Here is a 17,675-nt window from a genome sequence, read left to right on the forward strand (position 1 = left end):
ACATTTTCCACAGCCTGCACATTTAATGTACTTCTAGGTATTTTAACGATACAATCTCTGTCCTTTCGGGGGAAAAAAAGAAAACAAAGCAGGAGTTTCAAGTTAACTACGATGTTGCTAGTGCAGGTCAATCTTCATCTTGTATCTTTATGAGCAGCAGTCATATCTCTCTTTCTCTGAGTAACAATTATGTCCTGATCTTACACTAAACATGTCAACGATAGATTGAGACATTTAATAATGCTACTAGAAGTGATAGACTTTTTTTTTTTGACATGGCACTCTCCATGGTGATGACCCAGTGCTAGCATTTACTTGGTTGTCTGATAGGAATACCCCATCCAGATGTTGATAGGTACAGTATATCCACCAACTTCATTGCAATTCACAGTATCAACTCTAGAAACAACATACGCTGTAGTATTCAGAAGAATGATACAATTTTCTGCCTTCATCATGTTTGCATTTATGATAGTGTCTCTACCCTGCCCTCCCCTTTCTCTGTCCAGCCCTCCCCCCCACCCAAAAGTGACTATCCTCCCTCTTTTCAGAACTTGAAGTTCAGATGTGATAGAGATTTGATGGTTCCTTGGGCTAGGCCCTTGATTACTTAGCAGACACGTGACGATCATTGTTATTCTCTGGAAGAATTACTTCCTAGAAACGCAGAGCTCTTTTAGGATAATTGGAAGCAATTGGAGCAAGCAGGTGCACAGCCACCAGATTTTTGTCATTGTTGCTCTGATGCCATCCTGTTGCATTCAGTGGGGATTCATGGTCATACCTGGAAGGAGACAAAGTGAAAGCTTTCTTTAATCTGGACTGCAAAATGATGACAGGTTGACAGTAATTTCATGTGAGAGCTTCAGTTCCATTGTTTGATTAGATGTGAGTGTCCAGTGATGCTGGAAGTATTGTTTATTTTTATATGGGAAAATCAAAACATTGCTAAGTCTCATTGAAATCAGTGGAGTTATGTTAATTTACAGCAAGGAAGGATAGGGCCTAATGTATTAGAAAATATTTTGTATCTAGTCTTAGTCATGGCTTAGCTTATCTGAACTGATGCAGCTTAAACATCTAACTTCTTATGAGACTGACAGCCATTTGTTAGGTTTTTACACTCTATGGTCAGCCTCATAAATTAAAATGGGTGAGTAAATTAAACTTGGACTTTCATTGCCTAGTTTTCCATCTACAACATAGGTCTGGGTTACAAGCAGTGCAAAAGCAGGCTTCTAGATGCACTTGCTTCTGTTATTGCTGAAGTAAATTTTTGTAAGAATATGAATTTACTTGCTTCTGTCTGCCTCTGAAGAGGTGGTGCCCATTTGAAATCTAACCCCCTTTTCTATGCAGTACTTGATCTGCTTCAGTGGAAGAATATCTGAAGTGGGCTGGACTCTTCAGAACTAAAATGCATGAAGAGTTATAAAGAGTCTTCAAGCGTCCCCTGTCTGAGCAAAGACATTCCCATTGCTTATGGTCTGCAGCAGTGCTGCAGAGAGCGATAAGACACCTTTTTTTTTTTTCTTCTCCTCTCAGAGGTTTCCTACAGGTGGGGCCAGTGGAATGGCAGCAGCCAAAGAGTTGGCTGTAGGTAATTATTTTGCACACTGCAAAGTGGTTTGGATAAGCAGTAGCTCTTCTGTGAGTACATATATTATGATGAGAGTCCCAGAGGCTGGGCTTCACTTTCAATTTGTGCTGGGGTTCGCTTCCCTTGTTTTCTGGGTGCTTGCAAGTTTAACAAATTTAATACTACAAATATTTGTGTGGGGTTTTTTTGTTCTGTTTGTTGGATATTTTTTTTTAACACATGCACCATCCCCCCACAGTGTATTAGAAGGCTTTTAGATGTCAAAGAATGACAAACAAGCCCAAAACAGTGATTTGGCAGATTCTACTTGCACTTGTCTTTGGGACCAGTGCTTTCTACAGAGGTTAAAAAACCGACAAACAAACCCATCCTAATTTATAGAGAGCAACATTCACTTCAGGGTGGTAGACCTGTGATTGCCCACCACTAGAGTGAGTTTCTCATAACTGTTATTGGTTAAAAGCGTTTATATTTGCGTGTGCTGTGCCTCTAGTGTCTCCAGATGGAAAGCTTTGCTAAACCAAATCATTGCATAGGACCAGAAGCAGGAAAGAATGAGGGTGTTGGAGTAAAGTGGCGTGTATCTTCCTGAGCCTCCCATTGAAATCTAGCTCCATATTTGTCAAGCAGTATGCACACCTGCATCTCGTCTTCTGTGAAATCTGTCTGCATGAGTTCAGTTACCTTCAGCAAGGTCAAATCTAAGTATTTTGGATTCATAAAACTGATAATTCCCATTGATCTTGTCAACTTCAAATGTGTTGGCAAGCAAGACCTGCTGTCATCTCCTCAAACATATACAGAACAGTAAGACTTCCCGGTAGTAATCCTTAAATATTTTATCTCGAGTAAATGGAAAGAAGATTTCAAGACTTTCCTGTGTCTTCCCCTTCCTTATACTCACTTTCTGTTCTTCAGGGAACTCAGAATCAGGTAAACCACATCAACACTGCTGCAGTACAAGGGTGTGTGCTGAACCTTTTTCCTACTCTGTTGTTTCAGTGTCATAGGATAACCCCTGTGCGTAGCAATTCCACCTTTGGGGACTGAAATTGATTTTCCTTATCTTAGCATGTAAAGATCTGACCTTTAGAAGCATTAGCTGCCAGAGCGTAGCAGCACCAGATGCGGAAGACATGAAGGTAACGCTTTTAAAGTGCTGGAAATGTATTTTAAGGTCTATTAGTTTTGGCACAGAGTGGTGAGCTACATACCGAGTTGGTTTGTTCTCATTCAGTGCACACTCTGCTAGAAGGTGGAGTCTATAGGAAGACTTTTGCTCTTTGTCTTGCACGGTCAAATGTCACAGGCTCCTCTGTGCTCCTAGTTAAAATCTGTGTGGCTTTAGTGGCTTGCCTAACTCTTTCTGATCACACCTCATCAGCTGGTTTGCTAACTTGATATTGGACAAACTATTCAGTCTGTGTGGGATAGAGAGAAACAATGTCATACTGAGTACCTGGGCATAAGTGAAACCCCAAAAAGGTTGACTGCAATGGTCAGCCGTGCTGTTTATATAACTGAAGTCCTGCTGTCTGCATCGCTCCATGTAGGAACTGGTGGAGACACAGTGCATGCTTCTGTCCTTTTCATTTCCATACTGCTTGACTGTTTACCTTCAGGGCAATACCTGTCTGATGACTGTTTGATTGAGACGTTATCAAGTAATGCAGAGGTTGTGCTGCTTTGAGGAAACTTGCCCCGTTCAGTAAGGGCAGTGAAGATGTCGGCTGAATTGTCAAAACGTGTTTTTTTCATTGTATTTATAAATGAATTTTGTTTTAGTTTGTGGAAAGAAAAATTGCATATTGCAGTTTTATTAAAACGATGTGCTTTTTGTAGTTTTGAAAAACAGCTGACCTCTTTGGTTAAATGGTTCAAGGTATGGGGAAAGAGCATATTTAGACAGTGATTTTGATTTTCATTGTAGCCTATTTTTTGTTTGGCAGGAGGGAAAACTGAAGGAGAGGTCATCAATATGCTCAGGGGGAGAAGCCGGAATAGACCTTTAACATCTCATTCACTTAGATTCTATGAGAGTTTCTGAAGGACCTCAACCAAAGTTAAATAGCATGTTAAATGCTGGTATTTCTGCTCAGCAAGGGGCTGAACATATCACTGTTGAAATACACAGGACTGGAAAAGAGGAGAGGGAAGAGAGTAGTATTTGTGTTATAGATGGGAAATTATAAGGTGTGGAGACATTTACTGTGTGTTAGTCTGGAGAAGACTTGGGACTTGAATCACAGCTCTTAAAATTGTCTTGCCTTTAAGGCAACACCGTAAGTACTGTGCTCAGGCCAGCGAAGACTATTAAGAGCTGCATCTGTTAATTCTGGAATTAGCTACATAACTTTGGTACCATGAGACAGGCTGGTCCTACAGCTACTGTCAGAAGTTCATTGTAGATTTTCATTTCTTCCCAGTTGTTCACACTGCTTCTCTACCAGCTTTGAAGTGACATTCCCTTTTCTGGCAGGATTGGTCCTATGCCATTAGACAAACTCTGGATTCTTTCACTGTTGATTCCAAATCTAACAGAAGCCAACGTGGCTCACGAGTGTTTACTTCTTTGTTTGTGCATTGGCATTATCATGGAACTTCACCAGTGAGAGAACTTGGCAGGACTGAACACAAAATGTAAATGAAAGTAGATGTATTGTTGGAAACACTGGTAAACAGTTTCTGTGTGGTTGTACATCAATGCAGGCTGGGGGCATATGGGGAAGTTACTCTTGTTTTGCTGTGAGAGCTCTGAGACATGCTGCAGTTTCGCTGCCTGAATAACCCATAGGCTGAATCTGAAAAATCACATTTTTCATTAAAATGGCCTTGTTTGTGCCTCTTGCCAGTAGTGATTGTCTGGCTGAGCAGGGACATCCGCTTTGACACTAAGAGTATGAGGGCTGCCTGTAGGAGGTTGAAATTCTAGTTTCCGACCTGATTTATAAGTGGTTTATACTTTAAGCTTTCCTGTTTAATAGTTAAATAAACTGTTTAATGTTTAAAAAGTAAAATTCTTCTGATAATTAAACCAGTATGCAGGAAAAAAGCTGAGCACAGCCACATCTTGCCTGAGCCTTTCAGTGTGTTCCCACAGTTCAGATCCCAGTTCTGCTATGAATGAGCTCCTGGTTGCAGAGCACTGTGGAAAGCCCATGTAACCTAGCACTGTGAGCACTCACCTCGTGATTGTATTTTTGTATCCACTTGTCTCCTAGTCACAAACGAGACTGACAAAATGGTGGGGAACACACTGCAGGGAAAAATAGTGAATAATGTCGGGGAGGCGGATACATGGCCTGGCAGAATTTTCCATCTACTTATTTCTGCTGTTGTTGTGTTACTGTGTAGATCCAAAACTGGAAGATGATTTATGCAGACCATATGTGCCACCTTGATTTTACGTTCTGCCCTGGAATACAGCCTGTTCATGGCACTCTGACACTCTGGAAATTATAAGGGTACCCAAATAGTGACAGTCATCAAAACTACCTATTTTTAGCTGTCAAGGATATCTGGCTCTTTCTCATTGCCTGTGGGGCACATCACTGAGATCTGCACTTAGTTCTAGGTAAAAGTGTTTTGTTTTCCTTTTTGCTATAAATAATGCAGCACAGGAGTGGGAGTCAAGGGAGTCAGAAAGTAAGAACCCTGCTGATGTAAGCTCATTGCCCTGCAGCAGCCTTCTACAGGTTATTGGGAAAAGTCTTTCCTCTTGCTGCATTCAGAACATGTTAGAAAAATCTTGCAACAACCTATCATACCATAATCATAAAGAGAAGATGACAGCATGCAGCTGACAAATAGCCAGAATAAGAGGGTGAATTGCATCCTTTCTGTTTCTGTGATGTGTACAGCATCTTCAAAGCAGGGTAGTAAATTTTTATAGCTGTGAGAGGCAGAGACGAAGCTAAGTATGTAATTCAGCCTCAATGCTATGAAGGTTAATATTATGAGCAGCCCATAGCAGAATGGCTGTAGCTTGAAGTAGCAAAACAATACAAAGTATTTTTGAGGAGGGGAAAAAAATCCCTAATCAAAAAAGCAAGTGCATGTAGATGGAAATCCTGGCTGATTAAAAAGTTGCAGTGTTAGTGAAGGGTGTTGAAGTGGGTAAAATAAAAAGCAATTAGTCACCAAGGAGTCTGTGTAAAAGCAAGATACGGAGTTGATCAGCCTCAGAATAGTTCATATGTGAAGATGGGAAAAACAAGTAGGCAAGAAGAAATGGAGACAGGCAATTTTAGGAGCTCCTGAGAAAGGGTGGTGTAAAGGGTGTTACTGTCTTGAAAATTGCTGTTGGCTGCTTTGTGGCAGTGTCTTCTAAGCTCATTAGCAAGTTAGTGATGATTTTACTGGCACAGTTACTTTGCAGAATCTTTTCTTGCATTTAGCATTTTTGTTTGCTCATACTTTATTGGAAGGAGCTGTTCAGGAATGCTAACTCTCTAAAAAAAAATATATATATTGACCCCTGAATACTTTCTGCCATGCAGGCATGCTCCAGAAATGGCCATCAGTGATTCCATCTGGATTTCTCTGCTTTTTGAGCAGAGGCCTCCATGCATCATATACCCTGCTGTTTATAGAGGTGGCTGTACATATGGCATGGAACCTCAGCCAGGGTTTGAAACTGCCTGTGCTATGCAGGCACAGTGGGAGCCTTAGGAATTGAACTTCATTTATGGAAGTTGTCCATGGGTCTTGGAGATGCCCTGGCTTTCTGTGGCCAGAAAAGATTGCTAAGCACAGAGGCTGGGAAACAGCCAGGTGAGGCACTGGTAGCAACAGCCTCTGTTATATTAACATAGTTGGAAAAAAAGCTGCCTTTGCTTGCTTTGCCGAACAGTAACTTGTGAACTACCTGAGGTTTCCTTGTGACCCTTTGACAGTCAAGAAGCACAAGTGGCCCTTGTTATAACTAACTATTACAGGAAATACACCATGTAGTACTCATGTTAAAATACTGAGCAATTCAGGTGAAAGAGAATCTGATCTCTAGCCTAGAGGAGGGTCCTGTGATCGAGGAAAAAAAAAAAGAAATAGTCTTCTAAGATCACCCTTTCTAAAACAGACTTTCCTGCATGAGTGACAAAAATTAACGTGTGGTGCTGTTTGTTCTGGCTTTCCCAGATGGTCAAAATCCTGCTGATTTTTATGTCTTACGTTGGCCCCTGGTATGTAGACCCTTCTCTCCAAACATAGCTCACAAGGGACACTCAAGAGAAACGTTGCTCATAGCAAGCAAGCCTGGCTCCTTTCTTCGGCTCTTACTGCTTATGCCCGCAAAAGCAATGGCGAGTTTTTTCATCATCATTGAGGGTGTAGGGACAGTCTGAAAACTCATGTACAAGCTCCCTGCAAGCCCAGGCCTGGTGACCCTGGAGAAGGAGTCATCTTTTTATGACCAAAGTTAAGACTGCAGACTAAAAAATGGTGCCTTCAAGGAGGCCATGTTATGGCATACAGGAGCCAACAGCTTTGTTCTGAGCCCTCCAATCAGCTTATACTCAAATATCACTAAAATCAGTGTGGTGAGTCCTGTGAAATGAGAGCAGTAGACACCATCTTGTTACATTGAACTTCATTGCTATCACTAGGGTCTTTTCAGCAGCCTCAGCAGAACTGCCAGAAATACAGAAAGGCAGGGCTGACTGACAGTTTCTCTCCTCAAGGTGATGTGTGTGGATAGATGTCAAGGAAAATTGACAGCAGCATCTGAAGGGTCATCATCTGGGATCATCTTTTTCTGTGATGTGCGGGCTCTAATCTCTCAAGCAGTTTTCATTAGTAGTTTATCTACTGCAGTAATTAGAAAAGTACAGTTTTATGCAGTACAACTTACTCCCATCGACAGCCCATGATCTGCTCCTGATGGCTTGCTCTCTCCTGAATTCAGTGGAGTGTTGCTTCACAGTAGAGTGATTGTGAGCAGGCTCAGGACAAGACAAGCTGAAAGGCAGCTTGCAAAGGATTTCCCTTGCATGGGACGATTTGCAGGCTAGACCAGAGCTCCCAGAGCCTGGCTCTTGAAGCTGAGCATACACTGATGTAGTTGTTAGGGGATGGTGCTCCCTGTTTGCAGAGAAGTATAAGGTCAACCAAACTGGTCATGCTCTTGAGTTGAAACTCTGTATTATGGTCATGGTCTACGCACAGTTGGCCTGTTCTCAAGTCCTGCACAGAACCAGCAAGACTCTGTTGTGTGCACCCTTTGCATGTACATGGGACTCTTCTTTCAGGAGATCACAAAGCACTTCATAAGTTCAAGTATTCACTTTGTAGATGAAGCCCAGAAATAGTGCGTGGTTCCTGAAGATTAAAAAGCTAATCAGAGGCAGAGCAGAGAACTAACACTCTTGTCAGCTGCTTTGTCATTTTTCCTAATAGGTGCTTGGAAAAAACCCAACATTAAAGTAACATTTACAGATGGCTGATTTTGAAGTGTAAACATCTAAACTAGCACATTTACTGTTCTGCCTACCATTGACCAACTTTTTGATATGTTTGTTTCCAGGAACACCTGTCTGGTTCTTTGTGAAAATTGCTCCAATTCGAAATGAGCAGGATAAAGTGGTTTTATTTCTTTGCACTTTCAATGACATAACGGCTTTCAAGCAGCCCATTGAGGATGATTCATGTAAAGGTTTGTCTTTTTCACAATTATACATTTATGCTGCTTCTGTTTGTTTGCCCTGGTCTTGAAAGAGCTGAAGTCCTTTAAATACCAAAGCCAAAGAATCAGATGTTAAAATAGCTTGCAGCTATGCCACCGGGGACTGCATTTATGCAAGGAATGGTTGCTGGTTTCTTAAGCAAATTGGCTCTGGCCTGTACTGGAAAGGGTCATTGCTAATGAAACCCCCAAGTGCTTCAGGAAGCAGAGTTTACTTAGCAAATAGGTGCTGCTCTTCCTTTTAAATTCATTATTAATCCACACTCCAGCATAGCCTTCAAGGAGTCACAATGTTGCTAAACAGCCTCTTTGATGTCAGAGGGTACTGAAGGGTCTTGGGCCCTGTACAAATTGTGCATGATGCTGTATGCAAAAACTGAGGAATTAACCCTGTCTGAGTCTAGCAAAGATCTGAATTATTTCATTCTGCCTGGCTTGATGTTACTTACTGTTATTATGGGATTCCTTATGTTAAAGTTTTGGACTAGTTTCCTTTAACATATGTGAAGAGATTCCCGTCATCTTAGGTTGCATCAGGTTTAAGCTGTCCTGGTGAGTGAGGTAACATTGCTGTGTTTTGCTGTTAACCCTTTGCTGAGTTACACCCTGGAAACCTGGAAGCAAACTCTGCTGTGACAGCAGCATAAACTTGCACTCAGGTTCAGATGCTGTCAGAAATAGACCTTTTGTACCCATATGGAGAATTACAGAGACTTGCGTCCTCTGGGGTAAAAAAAGACGTAAGTTCTCCTGTTGTTTGCATTTTTGTAGTATTTAATAATATTTGTAGTATTAAATTAAACAGGAAACTCACTGTGAAGGTGAACTGATTTACGTTTATGCTCAAAATGTTATTCTTTAAAAACATAGTTTCTCAAAGTGGAAACACCTGTTACCATGAAAAAGGAAGTACAACCTTGACAAACATACGCTCTTCCAGGCTACGTGGGTTATTTTTTTTTCTCTTTTTAATGCTATTTTTTGGTTCTTCATTGCTTTAATAAAACTAAAAAATGTATCTTGTCAGAAAGGTTGGGTCTACAGTATTTTTTCTCCCCGCCTAGTGGTCTTCACTGTATCCTGATGAGGACTGACAGCAAATATAAATCAGCATGATGCAGTAAAGCTGTCTCTCATTTATTTGCTGGGAGTGAAGGCCCTTGCTTCATTTAGTCAGTTGATAAGCAGGACTTTCAGTCAGGGGTAGTAGCTGTGTCTTTCCTCTTTGCTTTCACGGAAGATCCTTAATGTGATAGTGATAGGCATCTTGTGAAAAGAGTTTGTCTCTCATTTTCAACACAAGGAAATGCTGTAACTTTTTTTTTTTTTTTCTTCAAGAGAAGTATGTTGAAGGAGGGCTAATTTTAAAAAACTCCTTTGGATCTTGAAATCATGCTGCTCTTACAGTGATCACGGTAATTCTTAGCAGTTCCATATCTAAAGAAATATAGGCACTAAACCTACATATAAGTGCACCAACTTGCAGAGGAGTTAAGATGATAAGCAAAATTTCTTTATCTGGCCCATGGAAACCGGCTAAGTGACTAACAAAAGTTGCAGACAGAAGAACTGGATGTATTATTTAGATGCCACCGATTGACAGCTCTGTACTCCTTCCCTGAGTGCTATGACTTTGTGCACAGAAGGGTTCATGCACGAAATGAGTCTTCCAAATACTGTTTCTAAACAACTGTTCTCCTAAAATTAATGAAGTTGCACCAGTTTCATGCTGGTAAAGAGTTCTCTGTTGCTGTATACACAAATCAAACATGATATAAATGAAACTGCACATTCTGTTCTAATCCTTAATTTATCCCCTACGCCTTTCTTTCTTCTGTAAGTTACTTGCTGTAGGCTAGCTTTGGAATTTTGTTGCATGCATCTCAGGAGGTGATATTGTATCAGTCACTTGATGGCTAGATGAGCAATTTCTTGGAAAAGAGCAGCTGATTTGTCAAACAATTAAAGAATTTTACATGCGTGACCATGTCTTTAATATTAGATCTCATTGTGCAATTGTATACTGTGAGGGGGATAAAAAGGCAGGTATGGAGTGTCAGACAATTGTCTGTAGTGGTGGGGAAGAGGGGAAGAACATTTTTGGAAGATCTAAAAATGGTAAAATTGTATTAGCTTCTTCTAAGAATCATTGCTTTTGCAGACCTGAGCTTTGAAGAAGGCATATTCTTTGCACCGTGTACAATATTACATAGGAATTTTGTAGCATGCTTTTGAAGGATAGCAATTTTCATAGAAAGTTTCTCATATACTAAAACCAAATGAACTCCCAATCTGAAAACCTAAAACTGTGAACTTGGAGATTTATTGTTTAATTGAAACAATTGAAAATGGATTGCTAAATCAATTATTTTTCCTTCTTTCACCTTCAATCAGCTTTTATCAACTACTTTTTTTACTATTTTTATATGTGAAATCAGGTTCCTGTGCATATGACCACTTAATATGTAATAGGCTGCCTGCAAATGCAGATATTTTATTAACATATGTGCTATTTGCATAGTTGCAGAGTGGCATAGCGTAAAGTATTTAAGTTTTTCAAAATCAATGCCTGTATGTCTATGTAGAGAAAAACATTACGTAGTACAAGAACATGATCAATTTAAAGAGCAACTAATCTGTCAGGCTAAGCCTGCTTAGCTGTGGTATATCTTAGTTTTCTATCACTTATTGGCAATTCCAAGCATGATTGTTCAGCTGCAAATGATGTAGTGACTCCTAGAGCGAAAAGTGTTGAGCTCTAATGACCGATGTTTTGACTTGTACACAAAAATGAATAGGCATCTTTTATCCGAAGGTGTCTCAGATAGAAGGTCCCAGTACTATTTTTCATTCTTAATAATTTTTTTATTAATAATATCAGACATCAGAATAGATGAAACAAAAAAATATTTCTAAAGTCATGTAAAAAGTAGACTTCTAATTGTAGTCTTTGTTAATTGATTCAGATAATTTAGAAGATGTTTATCTTATGACTGCCATAGAAGTTAAGTAAATTTGCTTTTAAATGCAGCAGCTCTAAAAATAGTGCATTCTAAATAAAACAACTTAAAAATAGTGTGTTAGTGATGTTGATGATATAATATTTTTAAACAGCCTCTTTCCACTCTTCCCTGTATGCTAGCTCCTTTAAAAAAATCAGGAAAAAATAGGTTTACTTGAATAGAAGTAGGCAAAATCAAGCTATAGCATAGCTAAATTTGGCTTGTGAAGTGATAGGTCACCTTCTTAGCTGAATTTTAGAGTATATGCTATATTTGGAATTCATGCATTTTGTCTGTATATGTCTTTTTTTGGTTTGAGATCTGACACACCAAATATGAGATGTTTGAGAATAGTGTATAAAGTGGAATGCATCACTTTATGAAAACAATAATTTGTGCAGACAAACAGAATCTGTGCCTGCACTCTGAGTAGCTAGTAAGAAGTTTGCCTGAACAGGTTTTGCTTGTATGAATACAATGTGAACATATTCAGATGCATCTATGCTGCTTTATAAAAGTTTGGAAATCATGCTTTGGATCCTAATTTTTGCGTTTGATATTTTGTTTTTATACAAAAAGGTGATCAAATTCAACATCACTGAATTGTATAGGAGAATGATTGTTAGCCTCCTAGCTATTGTAACCTCCTGTGCTTTGTAGCAATCATCAGTTATCATCTCCTCTGCAGAAGAAGCTTTATTTCATTTTGCAGCTAAGCTGTTCTTTGCATCACAAGCAGGGCTACACAAAAAAATACTATTTTGATTGCATTCTTCATCTTAATTCAGGAAAATCTCCAAGTGTTTCTTTTTTCCTTTTTGTTCTGGTTTTTTTGTTGCTGTCTAATTTTTTGTTCTGTTTTTAAAGATGTATTTATATGAGCAGAGCCAGTGTTTGAAATATTTTGATTAACTTATACTCTACTTTCATCTAGACGAAATGTTTTCTTAAAAAAGGAAACAAATGAAAGGGAAGTGGTGAGTATATTAAAAAAACTTAGGTATGCTTTCCCAGTCCAGATGGAAAAATAAGACAGTTTAGTCATGAAGTTTCAAAGGGAAGGAGCATTAAGACTGCAGAGAGGCATGATGGATGTAAGCAGGGATCTTTGATGTGCAAGAAAACAAAGGTGGTTTGAGTGGAGGCAAGAACTGCTAGAATCCTGATTTACTCGCATTTACACGGTTCTGTGTGAACAACAGACCCATGACCAAATGAGCTTATTCTCTAGCAGACAATGGCTCCTTGTTCTAACTCTAGGGATTATGTAAGTCGTGGATCAGCAACTTGATAACAAGGGTTCTGTAACTGCCACAGTTCCTAATGTTTGAATTTACGAGTCGTCATGATCAATTGAGGAGAGTAGCAGGAAACAAATAACTACCTACAAATAAAGAATAAATGTTGTTTTGGATTGCGTATCAACAGATCATGCTTACCTCAAAATACAGAAAATTGTTTTCTTCAACTTAAGAGCATTGTTAAATGAAGCTTCATCCCTTAAAGAACAGAAGTCTTGATGAGTTAAGTATCACATCACAAAGGTGTATTTCAATGCCATGTTTCCCCATGAAACAAAGCTCTGGGACAGCTTTTGTCCCTGTTGTAGGCATCTTGTCTTCTTGGGTGTTTTCAGAAGGAGTTTCTATTCAGCTTTTTGCAATGAAATGGTGGAAAACCGAAAGAGCATCATGAAATGCGGGACAGCTGAAATCAGTGCTGTTAATCTTGAAGGCTCTTCATCCTTTTGAAGCTGGAGATGTTTTAGTGCCATCTCATTGCTTTGTCCCTGCATGATGTTTTCTGCAGAACTGAAAAAGGAGACCAAACAATGATAAAAATGGGTTAGAATCAAAGACAGAGGCACAGGCAAGCATAACCATGGGGCTGGCATCCAGCTTTATGTTTGGTTCCTGAATTCCAAGCTGTCTTCTCTGCTATGTGAGCTCTTTCTCTTTGAGGAATATATACACCTGTATGAGAATCACCTAGGGTCATTAGATTTCATTAATTTATATTTTCTCTATTTCTAGAGGAAAAGAATGGATGTAGGGATATGCCAACTGCTTGTGTTGAAAGAGAACTCCTAATTCATATCATCTGGTCCCCCTGTCCTAGCAGGACTAACATCAATATATTCTTACACCATTCTGAAACTTAGTTTCTTGTCTGGGAAAGCTTCATCTTCTTCCTGTAATCAGCTCCATGACCCTTAGAATTTAATGTTTATGTTCTCTCCTGTGGCTTAAGTCCATTATTTGACCTGTCTTCACTGGATAAATATCTGACTTGCTGTAGGCTGTGTCTGTCCTTAGGCTTCTGGAGGAAAAATTGCAATAAATTCAACAGGTACTGCTGTCTTTTCAAGCAGTATTGGAGACGTTATCATTCAATAGGATTAGTACTGGCATTCTCTCTCATTTTCGTTTTCTTTTTCCTGCGCCGCAATCTGCAGGTCTACTATAATTATACTTCGAATTTCCCACATTTTTATCTTCCTTTCATTAGGAAAAAAAAAAAGACAATACGAGGAGGAGAGTGTTCTGTCCTAAAGATGAGATTCATACACCTGGGACATTTGCACAGTGATTCAGTGCCTGGTTTTAGGCATACCATCACACAGTGACATGTGCAACTCCAAGCTGGGCTCCCATGTGCTGTACCCAATGTATGGAGAGAATTAGGGTATGTACTCCCAGCCTGCCATTTTCAGATCGGCACAGGTTCAAAAAACCAAGCTAAAAAGCCCTGCCTCTTGACACAGTCTCTTGCCTATAACAAACAGTTATATTGTTTTTAGGTCAGAGTTTGGAGTATATGTTGAGAGATGTAATGTTCGTGGGAACAGTTCTTTCGCGTACCATTTAGGCACCCACAAATGAGATTTGCAACATGTAGGGCAGGGGAGGTGCTTATAGGGGATGCTGAGGACAGAGGAATGGGTTAAGCTGTACCTTTCAAAAGGAGATGACTCTTGGGAAGAGGGGGAGGTACCAGAAGGTGCTCAGCATTCATAGCCACAAATGATGCCACAGAGATATCTGGTGGTGCTTTTGTGCAAGAAAGCTCAGGTGAGGTGCTTCATTTTCCTCCTCTCTCTGTTTATGTCTGAATAGCCCAATTCTTAGAAAACTGGATGGCAGGAAGAAAACACACACTCAAAGTTTGTCCTCGGATTTTGAACCAAATCTTGAATCTTCCAGGAAAGCGCCCTACCCATCAGTCTGTTTTGAGTTAGTAAAAGGGGCTGTCTGTGTTAGCTGGCATTAAAAACATTATGTGTCAGGTAAGGGAGGCAGATTTCGAGTTCTCGTGTGACGCTCGAACTCTGTCGTCTTTTTTTGTTTGTCGTCAGGGCTGCCGTTTGCGAACGAGCCCTGCTCGGCTGCAGCCGGCGCGGCGCGGCGCGGCCTCGCTTCAGCACCATGGCCAGCACCGAGGGCGGCGGCTCCCGCTGCGCCGCCGTACCGCCCGCTCCCCGGGCACCCGCCTCCCGCGGCTGGGAAATGGGGCTATCCTATACATCCTCCTGGAACAACCCCCCCCTCGGGCCTCCTCAGTCTGGATTTATATCACTGGAAATATACCGGTGCTGGTGGCCTTCTCCCACGGTCCCGTAAAACAGGAAGAAAACATAGTGGTGCTGGCATGTAAGTTCCGCAAAAGCAAAGTTCTAGGTTGGGGTAAATTGCTGTAGCTGTGTTGGCTTTACAAAGGCTGAAGATTAGCCATTAAGAATGATTTCTCCCACCTGATCCATTCTTTTAACCTCTACTGGCTTTACTCAGAAGGCAATAAGGCTTTCAGGCCTTAGCTTATCAATTGTAGTTGGATTTCTTCCTGTACGGTAGAGAAAGAATACTCTTTATAAATGTATCTTTAAAAAAACCCCAAACCCCCCAAAACCCACCACCCTCCATGGAAATGTATCGTGAGAAATCAAGTGCTTTGGGTCAGGTTTATAACAGATACAAACTGACCTCACTTGAGGTTCTGTCCTGTTGATTTATTTCTCTGAGAAATAGTCCTTTAGTATAGTAGCTAATCTTACATGGGTTTTTCAGGAAAGATCTGGCTTCCTGGATGGAAATCAGTCAATCTACTTGTTGCTGGATATTGCCTGAAAGTGTTGGCTAATTCTACTCAACTTGGCTATTAAATTACCAGTGACAGACTTGCTTTAAAACGTGTTTTAAGGAATAAGAAAATATTCAGTTTTATTCTTGATTTTGGAGAGGTCTGATGAATTTGGTCCTTCCCTTTAATAAATGCACCGTTTTGCATATTTATAAAGGAGAAAATGCTAAACTCTCTTTTCAGGTCTGCCCTGGAAGATCTTGTTCAATACCGGATCCATGTAATTTGTTTATTTTTTTTTTGTGCTCACCTCTCAAATTACCAAATATGTTCCTGCAAAATCCATCAAAGTGAGATGTCGAGCAAGGATATGTTCAAAGTACTGGGCAGTATTTTAACTACTCATATTCCTGTACTTGTCGTGGATCACTTGCAGGCTAAACTTCAGACTGGTTTAAAAACAGTCACTGCTAATAGTATCATTTCTTTTGATGATAAAACCATAATGTGGAGGGAACTTTTTCCAGAACCAGGTTCTCATTAAGAACTGAATCTGCAAAGTGCTAAGCATCCTCAGTTGGAGTAGGAAGTGAGACTGCTCAACAGTTCCCAGGTGGTGCTAGCATTTTTCAAGATTGGGACTAAATGCACTGATACTTTCCTTTCAGTGTACCAAAAATGTCCAGATGTATACTCTGCCTGACTTTCTGTTACGGCAAAGTACTGCTCATAAAGGTTATAGCTGTAACTAGCTCTTGTGACTGTCATTCAAGGTCTTCTATTTTGAGGGGTATTTGAAATGACTGTAAAAAAAATTCTGAATTAAAATTCAGCATATGGCTTCTCTGCCAGAAGCTGCTACATGTTTTATTAGACTTTGAGAAAATCTATTTGTATATTTCCCCCTTTTTTTTAGAGAGGATAAAATGAATGATTTTGTTTTGCTGTGTCTGCTCTGCTTTTAGTATCTTATGTATATTTCTCTGCTTATGCCAGATCTATGCTTGATACATCTGAGGCCAGATTCACTTCTGTTACAGGCAACTGTAATTTTCGATGTGCGTGATTCTAGTCTTACATCTTGATTAGTCTGGAGTGTCTTCTGCAGTGCTGTGAGATCCAAATCTGGCCATTGGATTTAATAGAAGATGATTGTAAAGTGGACATTTATCCTTACAAAAGATGCAGTTCATGTAACAGCACTCTTGCGGAGCCATTGAATACAAAGTCACTGCAGTCATGGGTTTTATTACTTTACCACCCTGACACCTATTTTGTGACTTGCTTTTATCTGGTACTTGGTTCAGTTATACTCCCTTGTGGTCAGTATTAAAGCAGATTGCTCTGGTTTAAGTTTTTGGGTGAGGGTTTTTTTGTTTTGTTTTGGTGGTGGGTTGTTTGTTGGTTTTTTTTGTTTTCTTTGTTTGTTTGTTTGTTTTTGTTATGAGAGGCTTTATGTGGTACACTTGCAGCTTTTTTTGGTAATGTATATAATCTTGCATATTTTCTCAAGGTTGGGGAAAGTTTGCTCGCTTGACCCGTGCCCTCACAAGCAGCCGAGGTGTGCTGCAGCAGCTTGCTCCGAGCGTGCAGAAAGGAGAGAACGTTCACAAGCATTCGCGACTTGCTGAGGTAACGTTTTCTTTCCCTGAAAGACTGTAAAGAAATGTTTTTAGCCTTTGTGGGTATGTTGTCTCTGCGTGAGCCAAGTACTGTTCCCTTCCCCTGGGAATCTGAAGCCTGGTGCTGGCATGGGAGCTCAGAATATGACACGTGCTGTGAAATGTGTTCCGTGACAGTGGAATGGAAACAGGTGTCCAAAAGACTTCATGTAACCTAATTGCAGTGTTGTGTTCCATATCTCAGCAAAGTCTTATAATGGCATTATTATTAAAATAATACTTTCTGGCTGAGTTTCCATTCTTCTGAGGATCTCAATGTTAGTAGGATCTTGGACTATTCACTTGTGTAAAACTGATGTGAGAGAAACTCAGGCTAGTACAGAAGGGAATTCTGGAGAATCCTTGACACGGTTGTTCTCTGCATTCGTTTATGTCTAGTTCTTTTTCAGTGGGATCCCAATCCTGCTTTACAAACTGGTTAAAATGTATGTTTGAGTTACTGGTTTTATGGACAGAACAGCTGTAAGATGCCACAAGCAACACTGCAGACAGATTAGGAAAATGAAACCTTGTGATTTAAGTAGACTCTCAAAGTTTTGAGAAAAGCTCCAGGCAGAGAAGGCTCCGTGAAGTACTTAGGGTTTTAGGGCTTTCGCCACGAGGGGGAGAGACTGTCCCAAGTTTCCTGTAGCTGT

General features: G+C 40.2%; 1 protein-coding gene across 1 annotated transcript in view; it reads left to right on the forward strand.

Annotated features, from left to right (window-relative positions):
• KCNH1 (potassium voltage-gated channel subfamily H member 1) overlaps positions 1 to 17,675 on the forward strand; it is a 181,418-nt gene that overhangs the window by 16,310 nt on the left and 147,433 nt on the right. Inside the window, exons 4-5 of the mRNA XM_050893557.1 lie at positions 8,121 to 8,249; positions 16,872 to 16,990. Of these exons, the coding sequence (XP_050749514.1) occupies positions 8,121 to 8,249; positions 16,872 to 16,990 (248 nt within the window). The remainder of the gene's footprint in view (positions 1 to 8,120; positions 8,250 to 16,871; positions 16,991 to 17,675) is intronic.

The sequence above is a fragment of the Gymnogyps californianus genome, chromosome 3 (assembly GCF_018139145.2).
Source record: "Gymnogyps californianus isolate 813 chromosome 3, ASM1813914v2, whole genome shotgun sequence".
NCBI classification, from domain to species: Eukaryota; Metazoa; Chordata; class Aves; order Accipitriformes; family Cathartidae; genus Gymnogyps; species Gymnogyps californianus.